Source organism: Camellia sinensis, chromosome 2 (genome assembly GCF_055761805.1).
Source record: "Camellia sinensis isolate YWXY chromosome 2, ASM5576180v1, whole genome shotgun sequence".
Taxonomy (NCBI): Eukaryota; Viridiplantae; Streptophyta; class Magnoliopsida; order Ericales; family Theaceae; genus Camellia; species Camellia sinensis.
This window is the reverse complement of record NC_138962.1, coordinates 115808133-115827327: the sequence shown is the minus strand read 5'-3', so window position 1 is coordinate 115827327 and position 19195 is coordinate 115808133. Positions and strand designations below refer to the sequence as shown.

Below are 19195 nucleotides of genomic sequence, written 5' to 3'. Positions count from 1 at the left end.
TTCTCAAATTTACAAATTGAGACAACCATTTATAAAAAAAAAAAAATTATCAAATTTATGATAGTTTTTAAATTTTTGTAAATATAAATTGAAAACTGAAAACGAAATGGTTACCAAACATGCCTCAGATGGTAAAAATGTAGTAAAATTAACAAATAATTAAATAAGTTACTGACGTAAGAAATGACTCATCAAAAGATTTTTAGGCTATGTATGGTTTGATTTTTAGAATTTTTTTCAAAAAATTAAAAATTATTTTGGTTAAGAAACAAAAAATAAAAAATAATTATCATTTTAACTTTTGGACAGGTTATATACATACGTATGGTTGTTTCAATTTAATTTGTAAAAAATTATTTCTAACCACTCAAAAAATAAAAATTATATAAAAATGATTTATATTTACAAAAATTATATAGTTGATTATTATTTGCTATTATAAATTATTATTATATATATTTAATATTGGTCCCAAATTTATAAAATAAAATTTATATTTATTAAAAAAATTTGAGTGTGGTGGGTGTGTGTATGTGTCAGAGAGAGAGAGTGTGTGCGCGCGAGTGTGATTGTGAGAATGAAAATGAAGAGTGAGTGCAACAGTGAAAACGTGTTTTCAAAACACGTTTTTATGATTTAATTAAAAGTGCGGTTCCTAATCACGTTTTCTAAAGAAATTTTTTTTTTGTTAAAAGCGTGGTTTGTAACCATACTTTCTTAATTAAAAGCGTGGTTTGTAACTACGCTTTTACTATTTCACAAATTTTCTGCGGGAGGGTCCTAGAAACAGTGAAAGCGTGGTTTGTAATAGCGCTTTAGCCTACTTTGAGAATTCCGTCCAAACTAGGCCTAGTTTGGGAATTAAGTTGCTAATTTGGCTTAATTTGGGAAAAGCCCCCATTAGAAGCGCTCAATTTGTTTTATAAAATTGAAGTTAAAATAAATTTTAAGAATTAAACTATAAATCCTAAACCCTAAAATAAAAATAAATAAATTTTAAGAATTAAACCCTAAACCCTAAAATAAAAAAAATAAATTTTATCCCTAAACACTAAGGTAGCGTTTGGTAACGTTTACGTTTTTTGTTTATGTTTACAAAAATTTTATAAACTGGTTTTTGTTTATTTTTAGAAAAAACATAAATTACAAATGCGTTTTGGTTTGAACAAAATGTTTAAAATTTTTTAAAAACATAAAATAAAAAATATGTTTGTTCAGGCCTAAAATATTTATATTTATTTTTATTATTTATAACAATGGGATCACACACATTATAATTGAAAAAAAAATAATTTAAAAAAATTTAATTGAAAAAAATAATTGAAAAAAAATTTAATTGGGAAAAAAAATATTTGAAAAAAATTTAATTGAAATAAAAGATTAATTGAAAAAAAATTAATGGAAAAAAAAATTAATTGAAAATATTGATCTTAATTTCATATAGTTGATTATTATTTGCTATTGTAAATTATTATATATATATATATATATTTAATATTGGTCTTAATTTTATAAAATAAAATTTATATATATTAAAAATTATATTGGTTTGGTGTGTGTGTGGGAGATGAGTGTTTGTGTGTCACAGAGAGAGAGAGAGAGAGAGAGAGAGAAAGAAGAGAAGAGTGAGTGCGTAGAGTGGCTGGTATTCAAAGCGTGATTCGAAATCACGTTTTCTCAAAAAAAAATTATAAAGCGTGGTTTGGAATCACGTTTTATGAAGAAAAAAAAATTCTTTAAAAACGTGGTTTGTAACCACGCTTTTACTATTTCACCAATTTCCTGCGGGAGGGTCCTAGGAACAATGAAAGCATGGTTTGTAATAGCGCTTTAGCCTAGTTTGGAAATTCCGTCCAAAGTAGGCCTAGTTTGGGAATTAAGTTTCTAATTTGGCTTAATTTGGGAAAAGCCCGCGCTCATGTGCTAAACAAACAACAAGGCAGTGTTTGCTTAGATTTGATGAGTGAAATAACAATGAAAAGGAAAACAGAAAGAAAAGGATAAGAATTGATAGGATTTTAAGTTATATTTAGGTTTCATTTGTTTGGAAAGAAACCAATGATTGAAAATAAAAATAGTAGGAAGTGAATTGAAAAAAAGGAAAAATAAATGAATAGATGAAAAATTTTATACAAAAATGATTTGGGAAAAAAAATATAAACATTGCATAATGGATAATTGTGGGGGAGAAATATGAGTAAAAAGGAAACAAAATAAATTTGTGAGAAAAAATAAAATTTCAAAAGCCTTTTGTAAAAAATTGTTAGCCTATCTAACAAACTAGTTCTATTATTTTATAGGACTCTATCTATCTAAACAAACACATAATTTTTTCCCCTTTTCTTTCACTTTTCTGTATGATTGCATTCACTTTCTTTTTTCATGTATTTTCTATTATAACCAAACAAAATGTAGAATTATATATATTTTTTCTTTTCTTAAATCTTCTAAGCAAATAGCAGAGATTTCTTTTCTTAAATCTTCTAACCAGAAGCAAGCAACAGAGAATTGACAGTGATTGAGCGAAATAATGTCTTAAACAATGTTGTATGTTGTGTCGTATCTTCGTTACTGGAGTGTAAGACAATGTTGTTGTTCATCTAGCTTACGGATGTATTTCAACTATTTGTTATATGAACTTGAAGTTTATGAAATCACTACATTTATAAGTACACATGTCAAGATTCGTTACGAATTTCTCTTCCTATTGATAACTCATGTATAAGCATTTCAAAGCCATTATACTGAATGAAAACGTTTGGTCATACATGCTTGTTTAGTTCATTCAGGATCATCATTATATTCCACATCAATAATGCATGAAATCATGAAAGTCTAGTTCAAGTAGCGTTCTTCAAAATAACAATAACAGAGAGAAAGCAAAGATATTTGTTATTTGTAGAATTATAAGAACTCTTAAAAAACAATTGAAATATCTCCCTCATTGATAAGTCGTGGATAAGCATTACAAATCCATTACAAGATAAATGGTTTGGTCATTCATCCAAACAATTTCATTCATTATCATCATCATCTGACATCTCAATATCAGATTCATACATAACATCCATGCTCCAGGCGAAGTACTGGTGTGCATCATCCATTAATCCATCTTCGGCATGCTCATTTGCGGTCTTCATTAGTGAGGACCTTTGCAAACGTTGGGTCATGCGATTAACTTCGCCACGGATACGATGCAATGCCCTTTGCAACAACTGTGGAGTGTCAGTTGGCATACGCATGGCTAACCAGCGAGAAAATTTAATATTAACTTCGCGACATAGCTTAACGAGAACGTTTGCTCGAGTTATGCGAAATTCCCACTCAGCTCTCATGGTATTGACGGTGGCATGTGAGTAACGCAAATTTGAATTTAATGGGTATTGAAATTCATCTCCATCTGCAACCCAATAGCGACCCATTGCTGAATATAGATCAACCACCGTATATCTCATGATGATATCGCTCGAAATAGCTATAAAACTTTTGTTGTGGTATGATGTGATATTTATACCACATATACACATGGTAGCTGTATGTATGAAATTATTGTAAACAACTATGCATCAGAGTTGTCACATCAACTTTTATGACCTGAACAACTATGCATCAACTTTATAGGAGTTGTCACTTCGACTTTTATTTACTACTCAGTGCATATCTGAAGGTTTTAAGCAAAATTCAAATTCGCTTAGAAATTTAATTTAATTTTTCCGCTTACAAATATAATTCAATTTATTTTGCCTTGACAATATATTTAATTTCACTTTTACCTTACATATTTCATTTAATTTAATTGGAGAAATTTGACCAATTTAATTTGAAGTTAATTATGTGTTGATTTAAGTCGGTGTTGTTCTTGTCTGCATACTAGGCTAGGTTTTATCTGTAACACTTTCAAGTTCTGTATATCGAAAAACTCATTCATTCTAACTCTACTACAAATTAATCTTCAATACATTCTAACTATATAATATTTTATCTTCAACGTTTATGAATCTATTTGGGGCTGCATAGGGTGGCTTTTTAAACACAGAGGGTCTAATTGTTTTGTTATTTTGTTCTGACACCCCCTCATCCCATTATGAATTGCAGAATTCACATGGGCACAGTAGGTATGGTACGATAATAAATTGTAGCTCGGCGCAGTGATTCATCCAACATTTCTCAGTGATGCAGTGCAGTGACTTGAATAGACGTAACAATTTGTATGCTTTGTTTTTTCCTCAGATGCTATGTGACTTTGTGCAGCGATGCAGTGATGCATGTGATGCATGTGCAGTGATGCATGTCACTTTATGCAGTGATGCAGTGATGCATGTGACTTTCTGACTTTGTAAATTACATACTTTGTGACTTTTTTCCTCACATTACGTGATGCATGTGACTTTGTGCAGCGCAACTTAGATGCTTTGTTTTTTCCTCACATTTCAGAATTCATCTAAGTCACATTAATACGACCACATGGCAATAGTGTTGATAAATAATTATATAAAGGATTGAAGGAGTGAAGTGTAATTTACCGAATATCAAAAGAAGCAGAAAATGCAAAGAGGAGAAACTGGGATGACTGTGAAGTTCATTAACTGAAAATAAGATAAAATATAAGCTGTAGTGCCAATCTTGTTTACATATCAAGTGGCCATTTTATTATTTTGGTGGAAGTGAGTTGGACGGTTGTGTATTTACTTTGCACTCTGTTTCATAGTTGTTTATGAACAATATTACTTTAAAACAAAGAAAATTAAAGCCGCTGTTTCATTTTATGATTTCATTTATAATTTTTTGAAAACACCAATTTGTACTGAAATCGTCAATTCTAAGTGACTACTTACTGTATTAAAAAAGTAAGCATGAAAAAATAGTTTCATGTGGCGATGTGACAACTCACTGCATTACTGATTAATTTGACAACTTACTGCTCGAATATGAAGGGATTGCATTGTGAAAAGGACGTCCTACAATTATGATTTTATTTGACAACCACGTCCGTGACTACATCATAGGTACACAAAGTCACGGGTACTCAGAATTGCATGAAATGAATAAGATAAAATAATATCACGGGTATCACTTCTTCCATAGTGCCCCAGCATGCATTATCGTCACCAGATCATCTCTAGTTAACCCCCAGTATGATGTCTATAAATAGCGCTACCCCCAGTATGATGTTTGCTCAAGTCATAACAATAGTAATATATCTACAATTACTATTATTATTAATTTTTTTATTTTATGAACAATGTCTTCAAGAGGTGCAGGAAGTTCACGCCAACAAAGAAATCCGAAAGTGTGGCTACTACCTCCATTTACTTATGACTATAAGAGCGAAAAGTATTCGAGTCTGGAGGATTATTATGCTGGTATCCGAGCAGAATGGGCATTCAGGGTAACAGAGCAAGAATGATTGTTTAATGATCTACGTAACTTTGGGGCACCAGTACCTCATCGTTGTTTATTTACCATGGCTAGACGGGAGTGAATATAAAAAAGTAGTTAGCAGAATTAAGAAGGAGAACAACAGAATGTTGATGCAGAGATGTTGACATTTCATGCTTCAGCTAGCCATCGAAATAGCAGAAGCAAGCAACAGAGATTTGACAGTGATTGAGCGAAATAATGTCTTAAACAATGAAAAATATCTCTCTGACTACTACATGTCAGATGAGGAATGAGAAATCAAACACCTTTGTCTTTCATATATGTTTGTATGTTGTGTCATATCTTCGTTACTGGAGTGTAAGACAATGTTGTTGTTCATCTAACTTACGGATGTATTTCAAGTATTTGTTATATGAACCTAAAGTTTATGAAATAACTACATTTATAAGTACACATTTATTAGTTCATGACTTTCTTCATTGAATTGCAATGAGTTAATGAATGTTCTGGATTAATGAATGGATTAATGTATGTTGAATTATGTGAATACTCAAGGTTTTTTTTTTTTCAAACATGATATACAACTCCATTTTTTGTACCCACTTTATAGACTCAGTGATGTGTGAAGAAGATGATTGGTTGATAATCAGATAATATTTAATTATCAACCAATCCTCTTCTTGACATATTAGTAGACTTATAAAGTTTTTGATGCTGTACTTTATTTAGTTTTTTTAATTTTGTTTATGAAATTTTGAAGTATTTCAAAAAAATATTTACATGTTAGATGTTTATGAAGACATTTGAAAAAACTTAAACTTATTTTAAAAATTTGTGTTAATAATTTTTTTATGACTTTTATGAGAGTATTACTAGGAGTGTCATGAAAAATTAATATCAAAGAGAGAGAGACAGAGAGAGAAAACAAAATTAAGGTTTGTGCTTTTAAATTTGTAGACACTAGGAGTGTCATGAAAATTTACCCCCACCAATTATCCCACAAAATGAAATTAAAATAGAAATATAATATCATGAATACAAGTAAACACAAAATCACAACAATGCTGCATTGCATAACAACAATATACTATACAAGTTCACATTAGAAATATACAAAACTTAAGGCACCATCTATTCTAATAAGACATGGAAAATGATAGGGAGAGGAAAACAAATGCATTTTGACAGATAAAATAGAATTTGTTAGCTGGAGAAACAATCTCAAAGCCAAGTGGTTGGTCCAATTAGGGGACTAATAAAGTTACGACAAATGAACTGCCGCCTTCAACAGCACAGAAAACAGAACAGGTAGCTCAGTCAAAAGCTTCCCTTAACTGGGGCTCCTCAAATACTGATCTTCTACGTAAAGAATTTCAATCTCCATCAGGAAAGACGAAAGAGTCACCTTCCAATTCCTGGAAGTCCATTCAAAATGATGACTCTGGTAAGGAATGAGAGGTTGACAGAAAACTAAACTTGGGGCTGGACAAACAAGCTTAAAGCCAAGTGGTTGGTCTAGTTGGGGGACTAATAAAGTTTAGACAAACGAACTACCGCCTTCAACAACACATAAAACAGAACAGGTAGCTCGGTGAAAAGCTTTCCTTAACTGGGGCTCGTCAAATTGTGATCCTCTACGTAAAGAATTTCAATCTCCATCAGGAAAGAAGAAAGAGTCACCTTCCAATTCCTGGAAGTCCAGTCAAAATGATGACTCTGGTAAGGAATGGGGGGTTGACAGAAAACTAAACTTAGGGGCTGGACAAACAAGCTCAAAGCCAAGTGGTTGGTCCAGTTGGGGGACTAAGTTTAAAACCCAATTGGTTTTACTTGATTTGCTTGTCAAAATAACTATTTACAATTAATTATACCCAAACAGATTATTTTCTGCACCTCTTTAAAGAAATTAACGATTCTCTTAGTATAGAATAGCATTCAACGCAAGGCCAAAAATGTAAGAAACTAGACTTGTAACTAGTTATAATGACGCTGATTTGATATTTTTCAGATTTATACCCAAAGAAAACAACACTTCGAAATTACTGTGTAACACCAGTTTTCTGGACAGATTTGAATGCACCAGCTAATATAGATTTTGACTCCCAAAAATTATAAGAAAATTCTAATATGCAATTCAATATGTAATTAATGAACTGTAAAATTTCAGTTCAAAATTCATCCGTTTGACATGGTTTCTTCATTTTTAAAGATTGTGGTTATGTGCAGAATTTCATACTCATAGATTGTACCCTCAACTTTATGTACCCATTTGATATTCCTCAAACTACATAAAATACACATGATATTCACAAACATTGGTGGCCAAGTACGCCAACCTAACCCACATTTCACTCACAAGATCTACCATTACAAGCAAAAACACTCATGGAATATAACCCATGCCATATACTTGTTCTTCATACATCCATTATACCCATTACACTATTTGACACCAACTATTAACCTGATATATATTGAAGCCACCTAATCAGTTAAGCTTTCATTCCATCCTCTTCCAATGAATGCACAGAAACATAAATACAAAATAACTATATTCACAGAATATGGGTTTCAACCTTGGAGATGGAGTTATTAAAGCACCAAACTAGTTGTTCAATTTTCACCAAAAGTTACTCTTATCTCCTCTTCATGGCTGCTAGTTGAATAATATGAGAGTTTAGGGTTACCCATACACTTTAAAAAATCTGACTCCCTTATCCTTTTGTTTTTATTTATTTATTTATTTATTTTGTTATTATTAAAATCTTATCTCTAAATTAGAGATTTCCACCATAAATTTATTTTAGGTTTAAAAATTAATTAAAAGACCTTCCAAATATTTAATTTGCACTTTAGGATTGACCACAAAAATATTTGAGATTTTAATATTACTATTATTTAATTATTTACTTAATTTTTATATTCGGGTTCTCACAGAACAGGTAGCTCAGTCAAAATTTTCCCTCAACAAGGGCTCCTCAAATAGTGACCTCTATGTAAAGAATTTCAATCTCCATCAGGAAAGAAGAAAGAGTCACCTTCCAATTCCTGGAAGTCCAGTCAAAATGATGACTCTGGTAAGGAATGGGGGATTGACAGAAAACTAAACTTGGGGGCGGGACAAACAAGCTCAAAGCCAAGTAGTTGGTCCAGTTGAGAGATTAAATAATTTCCAAAAAACTGTTCTTGGAAATTCGAAAACCAAGTAAGTTTTGGATTTAAAATTTATAACAATTATTTTAACATATACATTTTCATTCCAACAATATTTTCATACACTAGTCTTCCAATACTATTGGGTTAAGTGGTTGTCCGTGAGATTTGCAAATTTATTACGAGTGATTTCCAGAAAAAATGTAAATAACAATTAATCTTCCATACTTATGGGTTAAGTGGGCGTGCGTGGGATTTACAAATTTGTTACGATTGATCTGCGGATAGGTACGTTACGACCAATGTTCAGTTGATGTTGTAAATGTTTCCCAAAATATTACAAATTGAATATTCAAAAGTTGATTTTAAAATAATTCCAAATGACAACAAAAATTCAAATAGTCATACTTTTCAATGAAATACAAATAGTTGGTCGTAACAACGAATGATGCATAGCTAAGTGAAACACAACATTGCCTATATAAGCTTCATTTTTTCACACATTGAGTAGTCAAATCGTGGAGAGACTTGTCAGTATATGCAGATGGATTGTCAAGTCATGTGGCTTGGTGCGCAGGCTTTGGTTTTCTCGATTTTTTTATTACAGTGACAACTCATCTCTTATTGATATATGTGGGATTCTCAATTCAGAAAGTCACATGGCAACAGTGAATTCACTGATTTACCTTACAGTGAGCATGCCCTTATTTTGTCGGTATATGCAGATGGATTGTTAAGTCATGTGACTTGGTGCACAGGCATTGTTTTTCTCTGTTTTCTAATTACAGTGACAACTCATCTCTTATTGATATATGTGGGATTGTCAATTCAGAAAGTCATATGGCAACAATGAATTCACTGATTTACCTTACAGTGAGCATGCCTTTATTTTGTCAGTATATGCAGATGGATTGTCATGTCACGTGACTTGGTACACAGTATTTGCTTTTCTCTGTTTTTTCATTCTAGTGACAACTCATACCTTGTTCGTATATGTGGGATTGTCATCTAGAGGCATTTATTTTCTATGATTTTTCCTTCAATGTCTTTCTAAAGCCGTTCATAACTAACTATATAAACGACTAAAGGTGAAGACACAACCTTACAACTCATTTCGCCCTACGAAATTATCATTCATTTGTTTAAAAAAATTAGCATGGCTACACGATTCATGGAAGGGAATGGGAATCGCAAAGGTGGTTGGAACTTGCAAATGGGTGACAGTTCACGACGAGGAGGGGGAAGGGGACGTGGCGATGCTGAAGACGAAACAACAATACTTGTTTTAGATTATGCTTGTGGTTATCGTGATAGGTTTGGGAAGCGACATTTTTTGATGCCCAAGTATTATCGAGTTCAAGGAGGTTCATGTATGGAGCCATCTGACAATCAAACAGGATATGGTTTATCTGACGCTGCTCGTCTCAAGTGGCCCGCACTATTTATACAGTGGGTACAGTTGGAAACCTTAAGTCGGGAAAAGCAACTGAAGGTGCCAACAACACGTTCTGTTGAGATCCAAAAGGAAGATCCTGATAATGTTGATCGACTATGTGAAAGACTACAATGTGAGATTTCTCAAATGCGCCGTAGGTTAGCCCGCGATATGCAACTATACATAGTTAAGAAGGATGCCCAAAAGAACAGAACAGAACCAAATGTTGTGGCTATCAAGGGTATCATGGAGGATCCTGAACTTGTCTCTGACGCTGAGCTTTCGGATTATTCAAACTCTGAGATTGCCGATTTAAGCGCGAATTAGGTGTTAATGTCTACACTTCGGCAATATTAGGTCATGCATTAATATGTAATGTCTGTGTTAGACTAAGTGTTTCCGTAATGAGTTTGTCAGATTGTCTGCCTAATATTTCTCTGTCTAACTGTTATGTTTATGTATTGTGTGTTCAGTTCAGGATGTCCAGGATGTATGTATTGTGTGTTCAGTTCATGGTATCCAGAATGTATTTTTGTGGGAGACTTATGTTTGTACTACCTATGTAACTGAAAACTGTTACATTTGCAACTTCAGTTATGTTGTTTTCATGCCTGTATGAGTATTTAGTAAATTAGTGACTTCGTATATTATGTATTAAGTTTTGTTACACAAATGTTGACAAAATTTGTTTTAGGAGAAATACACATTCTCTTAACTTGTTCATCTTCTCAATCGTGACAACCCAAAAATGTAATCATTATTCATTGAATATAACAAATAACGTTTTCATTCTTACAAAAAATACACTACCAATTGAATAAAACAAATAACCTTTCCATTCATTCATTCATTGCACAACATCAGTCTTATGAAATAAGCGAAACCAATTGAATCACAATAACATCAACTCCAACCCAATATTTACATTACATAAGTTCCTGTTCGTAATCAGAATTCAAATTACATACAAGTTACATTACATAGCAAAAAACGAAAAAAGTACCATTCGTATGTAAAAAATGTATCACCAAAAATTGAGGTCTTTCTCTTATTCCTTCTTGTTGCAGCTCTCGCGGTGGCCTTCGTCTTCTTGGCCTACTCCGCGATGCTCTTCGCGTCTCACCCTTCGTCGTTGTTCGTCGAACTGCACAGTGTGTGGGTGTGCTTCGGACTGTAGAGCATGTATATCACCTTCTAACCCAAAACAAAGACGAAAGAAATTTTTTTTTTTATAATGAAAACGGGTAGAAAACGGTTTTACTAAACCGGTTTTCTGAATTACATTATCACCTTCGAACCCAAAACAAAGACAAAAGAAAAAAAAAATTAAATGAAAACGGCTTTAGTAAAGCCAAAATAAATTTCTGAATAACACCTTCTAACCCAAAACAAAGACAAAAGAAAAAAAAGAAAATTTTACATGAAAACGGCTTTAGTAAAGCCAAAAAAATTTTCTGAATTGCATTATCACCTTCTAACTCAAAACAAAGACAAAACAAAAAATAAAAAAAAATTACATGAAAATGGCTTTAGTAAAGCCAAAAAAATTTCTGAATTACACCTTCTAACCCAAAAGAAAGACAAAAGAAAAAAGAAAATATTTAACATGAGAACGGCTTTAGTAAAGCCAAAAAAAATTTATGAATTACATTATCACTAAAACAATGACAATAGAAAAAAAAATTACAAATAAATAAAATAAAATAAAATTTAAAATGTACAGTAAAAGCGTGGTTGCAATCCACGCTTATTGTAGTGAACAGTGAAAGCGTGATTTGCAATCACGTTTTCTTAAGAAAATAAATATGCACAGTGAAAGTGTGGTTTGGAACCACGTTTTTTTCAAAAAAACAAATTGAAATTATAAGCACAACAAAAGCGTGGTTTGAAACCGCGTTTTATTCAGAAAACAAAATAAGCACAGTAAAAGTATGGTTTGAAATCACGTTTTCTGTAGAAAACTAATTTTCCTTAAAAATGTGGTTTGTAACAATGCTTTCTTAATTAAAAGCGTGGTTTATAACCACGCTTTCACTATTTCACAAATTTTCTGCTACAAACAGTGAAAGCGTGTTTTGTAATAGCGCTTTAGCCTAGTTTGGAAATTCCGTCCAAACTAGGTCTAGTTTGGGGATTAAAATGATAATTTGGCTTAATATGGGAAAAGCCTCCATATATTGGCCTCAAATAGATTATTAAAATGACATTTTTATCTTTTTTTCTTGTTTTTTTCTTTTCCATTCTTTTCTTCTTTTTTTCTTTTCTTGTCCGGCCCTTTTCGTCACTATATTGCAACATTGCTGAACCATCCACTCTGCCCTTCTTTTGTTTTTCTTCTTGCCACTACGTCCTATCTTCTCTCTCTCATTTTTTTCTTTTCTTTTTTGTCATGGCTACTGAGTGTATATATATATATATATATGTATATATGTATATATTTATATATTCGTGGGTTGTGTGGGGTCTTTTTCTTGCCTAGTTTGGCTGGGATAAAAAATAATAATAATAATAATAATACTAAGGCCAAGTTTGGCATAACCTAAATAATACAAAAAGTCAAAAAGTCACTATCCTATTTAAGTCACATCATCTTATTTAAATCACATCACCTCTCTAACACATCACATCAAACCCAACCCAAACCCCACCCATATAAGCCAATAAGTCAAAAAGTACACTTTTTTAGAACATCCCAAACCAACCCTAAGGATCATAAAAAAAAATGTCATGAAATTTTTTTATCTTTTAATTAGTGTGTAGTATTTTATTATATATATATATATAATTCAAATGTAGAAAATTGTCATGAAACATTAATTCGTAGAAAAATTGACGTTTTTGTTGTCGGAGGAGATTGATTCGAATTGGGACTGCGTGATTTGAGAGAGATAATGGAGAAGAAAACTGTTAAGACTGATATAAAAAGAGAAGGGGCTAGCGATTTATGGAGCCCTAGTTTTGCGATTCTGATAGCAAATGTTTGGGTTGGATTGTTGTAATGACTCAGAATTTTTTTTTTTTTTTTATAAATAGTCACTGCATAATTTAATTAAGTAAATTTTAAATTTAATTATTGTATAAATTCTGTATAAAAACAATTCAATTTTATATTTTTTATGTTAGTTTCATATGAGTCTAACACGTAGCGGAGTGCTTCTCTGCTTCAAATTCCCGCCTTTGCTAGACATGGGAAAGTGGAATCACGTGTGTAAATATCTGGCCCATGGTTTTTGTTTTAAACCAGCACATGATTTTAGCATTGTGGTTTTGAATTGAGGTGGGTGACTTCTGGTCCCCACATGGAGCTTGAAAGAGTTGGCAAAATTTGGGCCATGTTTTTTTTAAGTGGTCCATAACATGGTATATCTTGGAGGGAAACTCAAACTTTTGGGTGCTCCTGTACGCAAGTTGTGTTTTGGTGGGCCACGTGGCTTTGGTGATTTACAGTGGGTCTTTGGGTTCTAACTTAGTGGGCTCTTGTTTATGACTTGTATTTAATTGTTTAATTCTTTTTAATTAAGTGATTGGTAGTAATTATATTGAGAATTTTTATTATTTATTATACAGAATTATAATAAATATTTGATAGTTAATTTTATGGTGTATATCACATGGTGAAAAATTATATACTTTTATAGTGAATAAAATGAGTGTGTATTTCGTGGTGAGTAAAATATTATATTTTGTGGTGTATAAAATATTATATTTTGTAGTGAGAAGAAAATTATATCATTTTATAATTTATGTTATAAATTTTTGAAATATGATTATAATATATATTGTACTAATTAATGGGTTAAATAATACAAAAATAAATAAAATTTTGAGAAATATGTGTGTTGGGAGGTGCGTTGTGGCAGAGCCCATTGGGCTGTCTCTTCCGTTTCCATCTTTTCCTCATTTCCTTTACTTCTATCTTTCTTCATTTCTTTTTTTGATTTTCGTTGAGCAAAGGCTCTGCTCCTCTCTTTCTCTCTTGTATTTCATAGAAGCTCAATCTTTGAACTTGAAATGAGAATTTTTAGAGTGAGATTTTACAAAAGTATTGTAAATGAAAGTTGGAGAGCTCGTCGTGATCTTCGCAATGGTGTTCTCATGATCGAGTGATGTTTGCATTTCGGATTGCTTTTCTTCATATTTGAGGTAGGGACTTTTTTCGTATTTTTACATTAAAGGTATGTTAGGGTTATTTGAGAAAATATATCATTATAAGAGGTATTGCATATAGATATATTTTCAAATTTTTGAAAGAAAAATTATGTTGAAATGTTAAGAATGTTGGTATTTTGAGATTGATTTTGGAAAAATCATTTTGTGTTGTTAATTTTGGAAAAGAAATCCGAAAATAGAATTTAATAATTATATGGATTGTATCAACATCATATTATGATTAGATGATTTATTTTGAGAAATATAAAATTGATTTTTTTTTTTTAATCTTTGATTGGGAATTATTTTTGAGAAAAATAAATTAATGTTGAGGAGTATTGAGTAAATGCTTAAGTATGAATTATAGAGTTGTTTTGGGATTAAAAGTTCTAAAAATATTATATTCATGATATTTTATAAAAGATGATAGGTTGATGATTAAGTTATGATCATTTTTATGAAAATAAAAAAATGTGAAATGTGGACTTTCAAACTCATTACCTTGAAAATGTTACTATTTGGCATATTTCATAATTTTTGATGTAAATATCATGTTGGTTAAGTGATTTTAGAAAAAGTTGTGAAATTGTTATTGGTAGAGAATTTGGTAAAAATATTACCTCTTTAAATAACTTGGCATGAAAAATGGTTATGTTGAAATATAGTTATGTTTGAGGGGTGTGGCATGTGAAATTATGTTTAGTACTATCAATTTGAAATTTTTTGAATATAATAAACCTACTAATTTAGTGGATTAAATTAGTTTTGGTTAAAAGGTTATATCCGTGATGGTTAAAAATGTGTTATTAAGATTATACCATAACTTTTGATATAGTAGGATGGAATGGTAAGATTTAATAAGTAGGGATTTCCTTTAAGTTATATATATGTTTTTGCAAGATCTAGATGATTTTCGAAATCATCCTTTGATTTATTTTGAAAATTGATTGTTGATTCAAGAAGATGAGAGATTTTCTTTTTGAAAGTGGGTTTACTTTCTTGTTCCTTTTAAAATAGAAATTGAGGGTTTTAAATTATGAGGATTGAAGAGAGATGTTTTTGGTGATTTTCTTTCAATAAATGAAGATGAGTGGTTTTGGTGAAAAAATTTAGAAATTTGGAGTTTTTAAGAAAGATGTTGACAATCTTTGAAGATGTTATTATATTTATTTTGTGTGCCAAAATAAATGATGTTTGAAAAATTGTTTAGTTGCTTACATATAAATGATGGTTTTCATGGAATATGAGAATTGTTGAAGTTTTGAAAATTGTTGTTCAAAATGTTGATATAGTCTTGAAGTGACTAAATGGTTGAGATTACTCTAAGTGTAGGAATTTTGTTGTCCCATGGATGAATTGGAATAAAAGTATTTATCTTCATCTTGAGAAATTATATTAAAATGAGAAATGAGAATTTTGTTCATAATGGGAATATTGTGTGGAAGTATTGAAAGTGGAAGAAATATTGCATTGTATTATTAATCATTGCATTGGCATATCAATTCATTTAATAATGATGAGCTTTAAAATTGGATTTGAAAACTTTGCATTGAGAAAGAAATGTTGGAAAACAAGTTTTCATGAAATGATTTTGAGGTAAATACGGTGGTAAGTCTTGAAAGGTGATGTAGATGATAGGTGTCGAGCCTTCTAGTTAATACTGGTAAAAATGACAGATTACAAGTATCTGACCTTCTAGTTAATATTGGTAAAAATGACAGATTACAGGTGTCGAGCCTTCTAGGTAATACTGGTAAAAATGACAAATTGATAGTACTTGTATAGTCTACTTGCAGACACCAGCCTAGGGATTACCTGAGTCGTATTTATCATCATGGAATTTTATTGAAATTGTTGGATTAATGTGTTTTTTTTTTAAATGACATTGTGCGTAAGATTTTCAAAAGATGAGAAAAATATTTTGAGCATGACATGACATATGCATTTATCTCATAAGACTGTATAAAATGAATTTGATGAATTATTTAATTATTTGATTCAATTGATAATGAGATAATTGAATGAATTGAAAATGATGTCTATTGCTATTGAAACACGTTTCTTTATTTAAGTTAGCTTGTTGTGGTTAATTAAATAAATTGGATTTAAGAGATTATGTAACAAAATCATATGGTTTTGACATGATATGACTTCTCGTATATGTATGAGTATTTTGGTACCCGCATATCTTCTAATGTTTTAATATGAGATTGCTTGGTGAGCTAGTGATTGCTCACTCCCTGCCTGTACATGTGTACAGAGAATGCTTTTCGGATTTGAAGATCAAACAATGGGTTTTACCATTTCATAAGTGTAATGCAGTGATGGATTGTACTACTTCATTTGTTGTTTTGCTGAGTGCTATTTTTTTTTTGTAAAGAGTAGCGTCCTCTCTTTTATTGTAAGTCTCAGGGTATTTCTTTTATTTGTTTGTAAATGTCATTATTGTATAACGAGAGGGAATATGTATATTTAATTATTCATCATTTCATCCAAGGATGAAATGTTATTTGTAAATGGACTTAATTAATGAATATTGGTAAGGTTATCCGAGTAATAAAATACGGGGCGTTACAATTGTGCTGTTGAAGAGATCCATTGGGCCTAGTGATTAGGCCCGCCTGAATAGTTAGGGGCCTAAGGCCCGTTATTGCATGAATAATTATCGTGTTTTTTAAAAATTTAGTGGTGCTTTTTTGAAAATTTCATGTTGAATTTAATAATTACATGATTTAATGAAAATGAATACAATGAACAAATCATAAAACATTATCAAATAGCGATAGTAACTTGACTTCATTATGTGGTATTCTAGTTTATTTACTTCCTTTCATTGAAAATTGAAAGAAGGATAATTTATTTGATTCAAGTTCATAAAAATTTCATTATTCTTTCTAAAAAATATTAATAATCATTATTTATGTGAATGATTATACTAAACATCCATGCTCTAATCTAATTTAAAGGGATAATAAGATCAAAACTATTCATAATAATTCTTTTGCTTCCAAAATAATTAAATCGTGTTTGTGTTATTCATATTAATAGTGAATTTATATCACAAAAACTTTAGTTTTGTGACAGTCCAAAGTGTCACTGGAAAAACCCTATACATGCATTTTTCAATAGAGCAGTATTTTCAACAAATTTTTTTGTTTTTACTTTCAATGCATTGTAAACCATATAATCTTAATTTGAGATTTTCATATTTCTATATTTATTATCATATTATATAATTAAAAATTGTACATTGAATTTGAGTAAGGATTATAGCCATCCATTCTACTCATGTTTCACGTTTGTGCTTGCAAAAAAATAAGTTTTGTATTTGAATTTTAACTAAAATAAAAATTTACATCTGATTTGTGTAGGAGGAAGATATTTTATTTATTTATTGATATTTGATACAATAAAAAATAAAATTTAATTAAAAAAATGTTTTTTATAATCAACGAAAAATAAGTCTACTTGAATAAAAAAATATTTTCAGCCTTTAAAATATAAAAAAACATTTTTCAGAATAAAATTTTGTTAATATCACATCACACCATCATCACAGCCACCTATCATCACTGTCGCCGCTCTACCACCATGCCACCTCTTTCACCTTTACTTTCGTTTCACCACCGCCACTCCACCACCGTGCGACCTCTTTTACCTCCACTTTCGTTCCACCATCACAGCCACCACTCTCAAACGTATAAAAATATTTTTTCTACAAGAAAATATCCGTAAAACATATGTTTTAGGCGCAAACAAATCAAGTGTTATACTAGGAAATAGTTATAAATATTATTTTTTTCCTTCACAAATTAAACTAGGAAATGCTATTGAGTGAACCGTGGGAAAATGAAGTCCACATATCGATCCCTTATTTCCCGCCACACATCGAAACCCTTCACCCAATTATGTATTCTTCTTTCTCAATTCCACTTCTGCAATTCGAAAAAAGTTTCACACCAAATCCAAACACAACTTATCCACTCTCCTCTACAAAACCCACCCCAATTCATAGCTCACAAACCAAAATCCAATCCTTAATCACAAAACCCATCTCTCAAAACATCCAAATTCCTCAAAAATGGGCTTAGTTTTCGAAAAAATCGATGTCGAAACCCCCAAATTCGAACTCATCAAATCCACCGACGACTACGAGATCCGTAAATACTCTCCCTCAGTGATCGTCGAGGTCACATACGATCCAACCCACTTCAAAGGCAACAAAGACGGCGGTTTTATGATCCTCGCCAATTACATCAGTGCTATTGGAAATCCACAGAATTCCATGCCAAAGAAGATCACAATGACAGCTCCGGTGATAACCCAATCGTCGCCAGAGCAGATTTCGATGACAGCTCCGGTGGTGACGAAGGAAGTGGAGGATAAGGAGAACAAAATGATGACTATGCAGTTTGTTAGGTCTGTTGTTCTTGTCAATCTCGCGAACAACTTTGTTAATTGAGTTGTAAAATTTCTTTACTATTTTGTCTTCCTCGCTCGAGTGAAGGACTGAGCCTGGCAAAAACCTGAAAGAGATGAATGTGCGCTCGAGCGAAGGACTGCATCTGCATAAAAACCTGAAAGAGTTCATTGTTCGCTCGAGCGAAGGTTTCGTGGCTCGAGCAAAGGCACTTATGGAAATCACGCGAGTTAAGGTTCTTGCTCGAGCGAGCTTCAAAATCCAGGATTTCTATAAGTAGTTGTTTTACTCCAAAACTAGGATTAACTTTTCTAGATCTACTTTGAGGTTTTCTAAGGTTTTCTTCTGGAGTGTTTTTGTGAGTTTTCCTTGATAATTTGAGTGAGTGTTAAACTTATGCATTGACAAGCATAGATCAAGGAGTTTGATTGAATACATACAAGAGTGTTGTTCTTCAGTGGATTCCGAAGATTCAAACGTGGAGTTTCAAAGGAGTTTGATTCTGTACGTAGTCGTTGATTCGACAAGTGAAGTTGTGGATTCAACTTCAGATTAATCAGTTCTGAGACGAAGGCATGGTGAAAGAGTTACAGAAGGTTTGAAGACAAATTGACTAAGTTGGGTAATTTGTGTGTTATCTTTGTAATCTTTCTTTG

The 19195-nt window shown here is 31.5% G+C and overlaps 1 protein-coding gene and 1 long non-coding RNA gene across 2 annotated transcripts; both read left to right on the top strand.

Moving 5' to 3' along the window:
* The first annotated feature begins 13730 nt into the window (after positions 1–13730).
* LOC145820290 (uncharacterized) lies at positions 13731–16681 on the top strand. Its single transcript, XR_014361560.1, has 2 exons — positions 13731–14113; positions 16380–16681. It is a non-coding gene; the product is annotated as an uncharacterized LOC145820290 (long non-coding RNA).
* A 1519-nt stretch (positions 16682–18200) lies between these two features.
* On the top strand, positions 18201–18581 carry LOC145818940 (uncharacterized). The gene has a single exon (XM_082912931.1). It carries the CDS (start codon positions 18201–18203, stop codon positions 18579–18581), a length of 381 nt encoding a protein of 126 aa, XP_082769057.1.
* The last annotated feature ends 614 nt before the right edge of the window (positions 18582–19195 follow it).

What these genes read in the sequence shown, in the direction of transcription:
- LOC145818940 (XM_082912931.1), top strand. Translation starts at nt 18,201, where the DNA reads ATGGGCTTAGTTTTCGAAAAAATCGATGTCGAAACCCCCAAATTCGAA.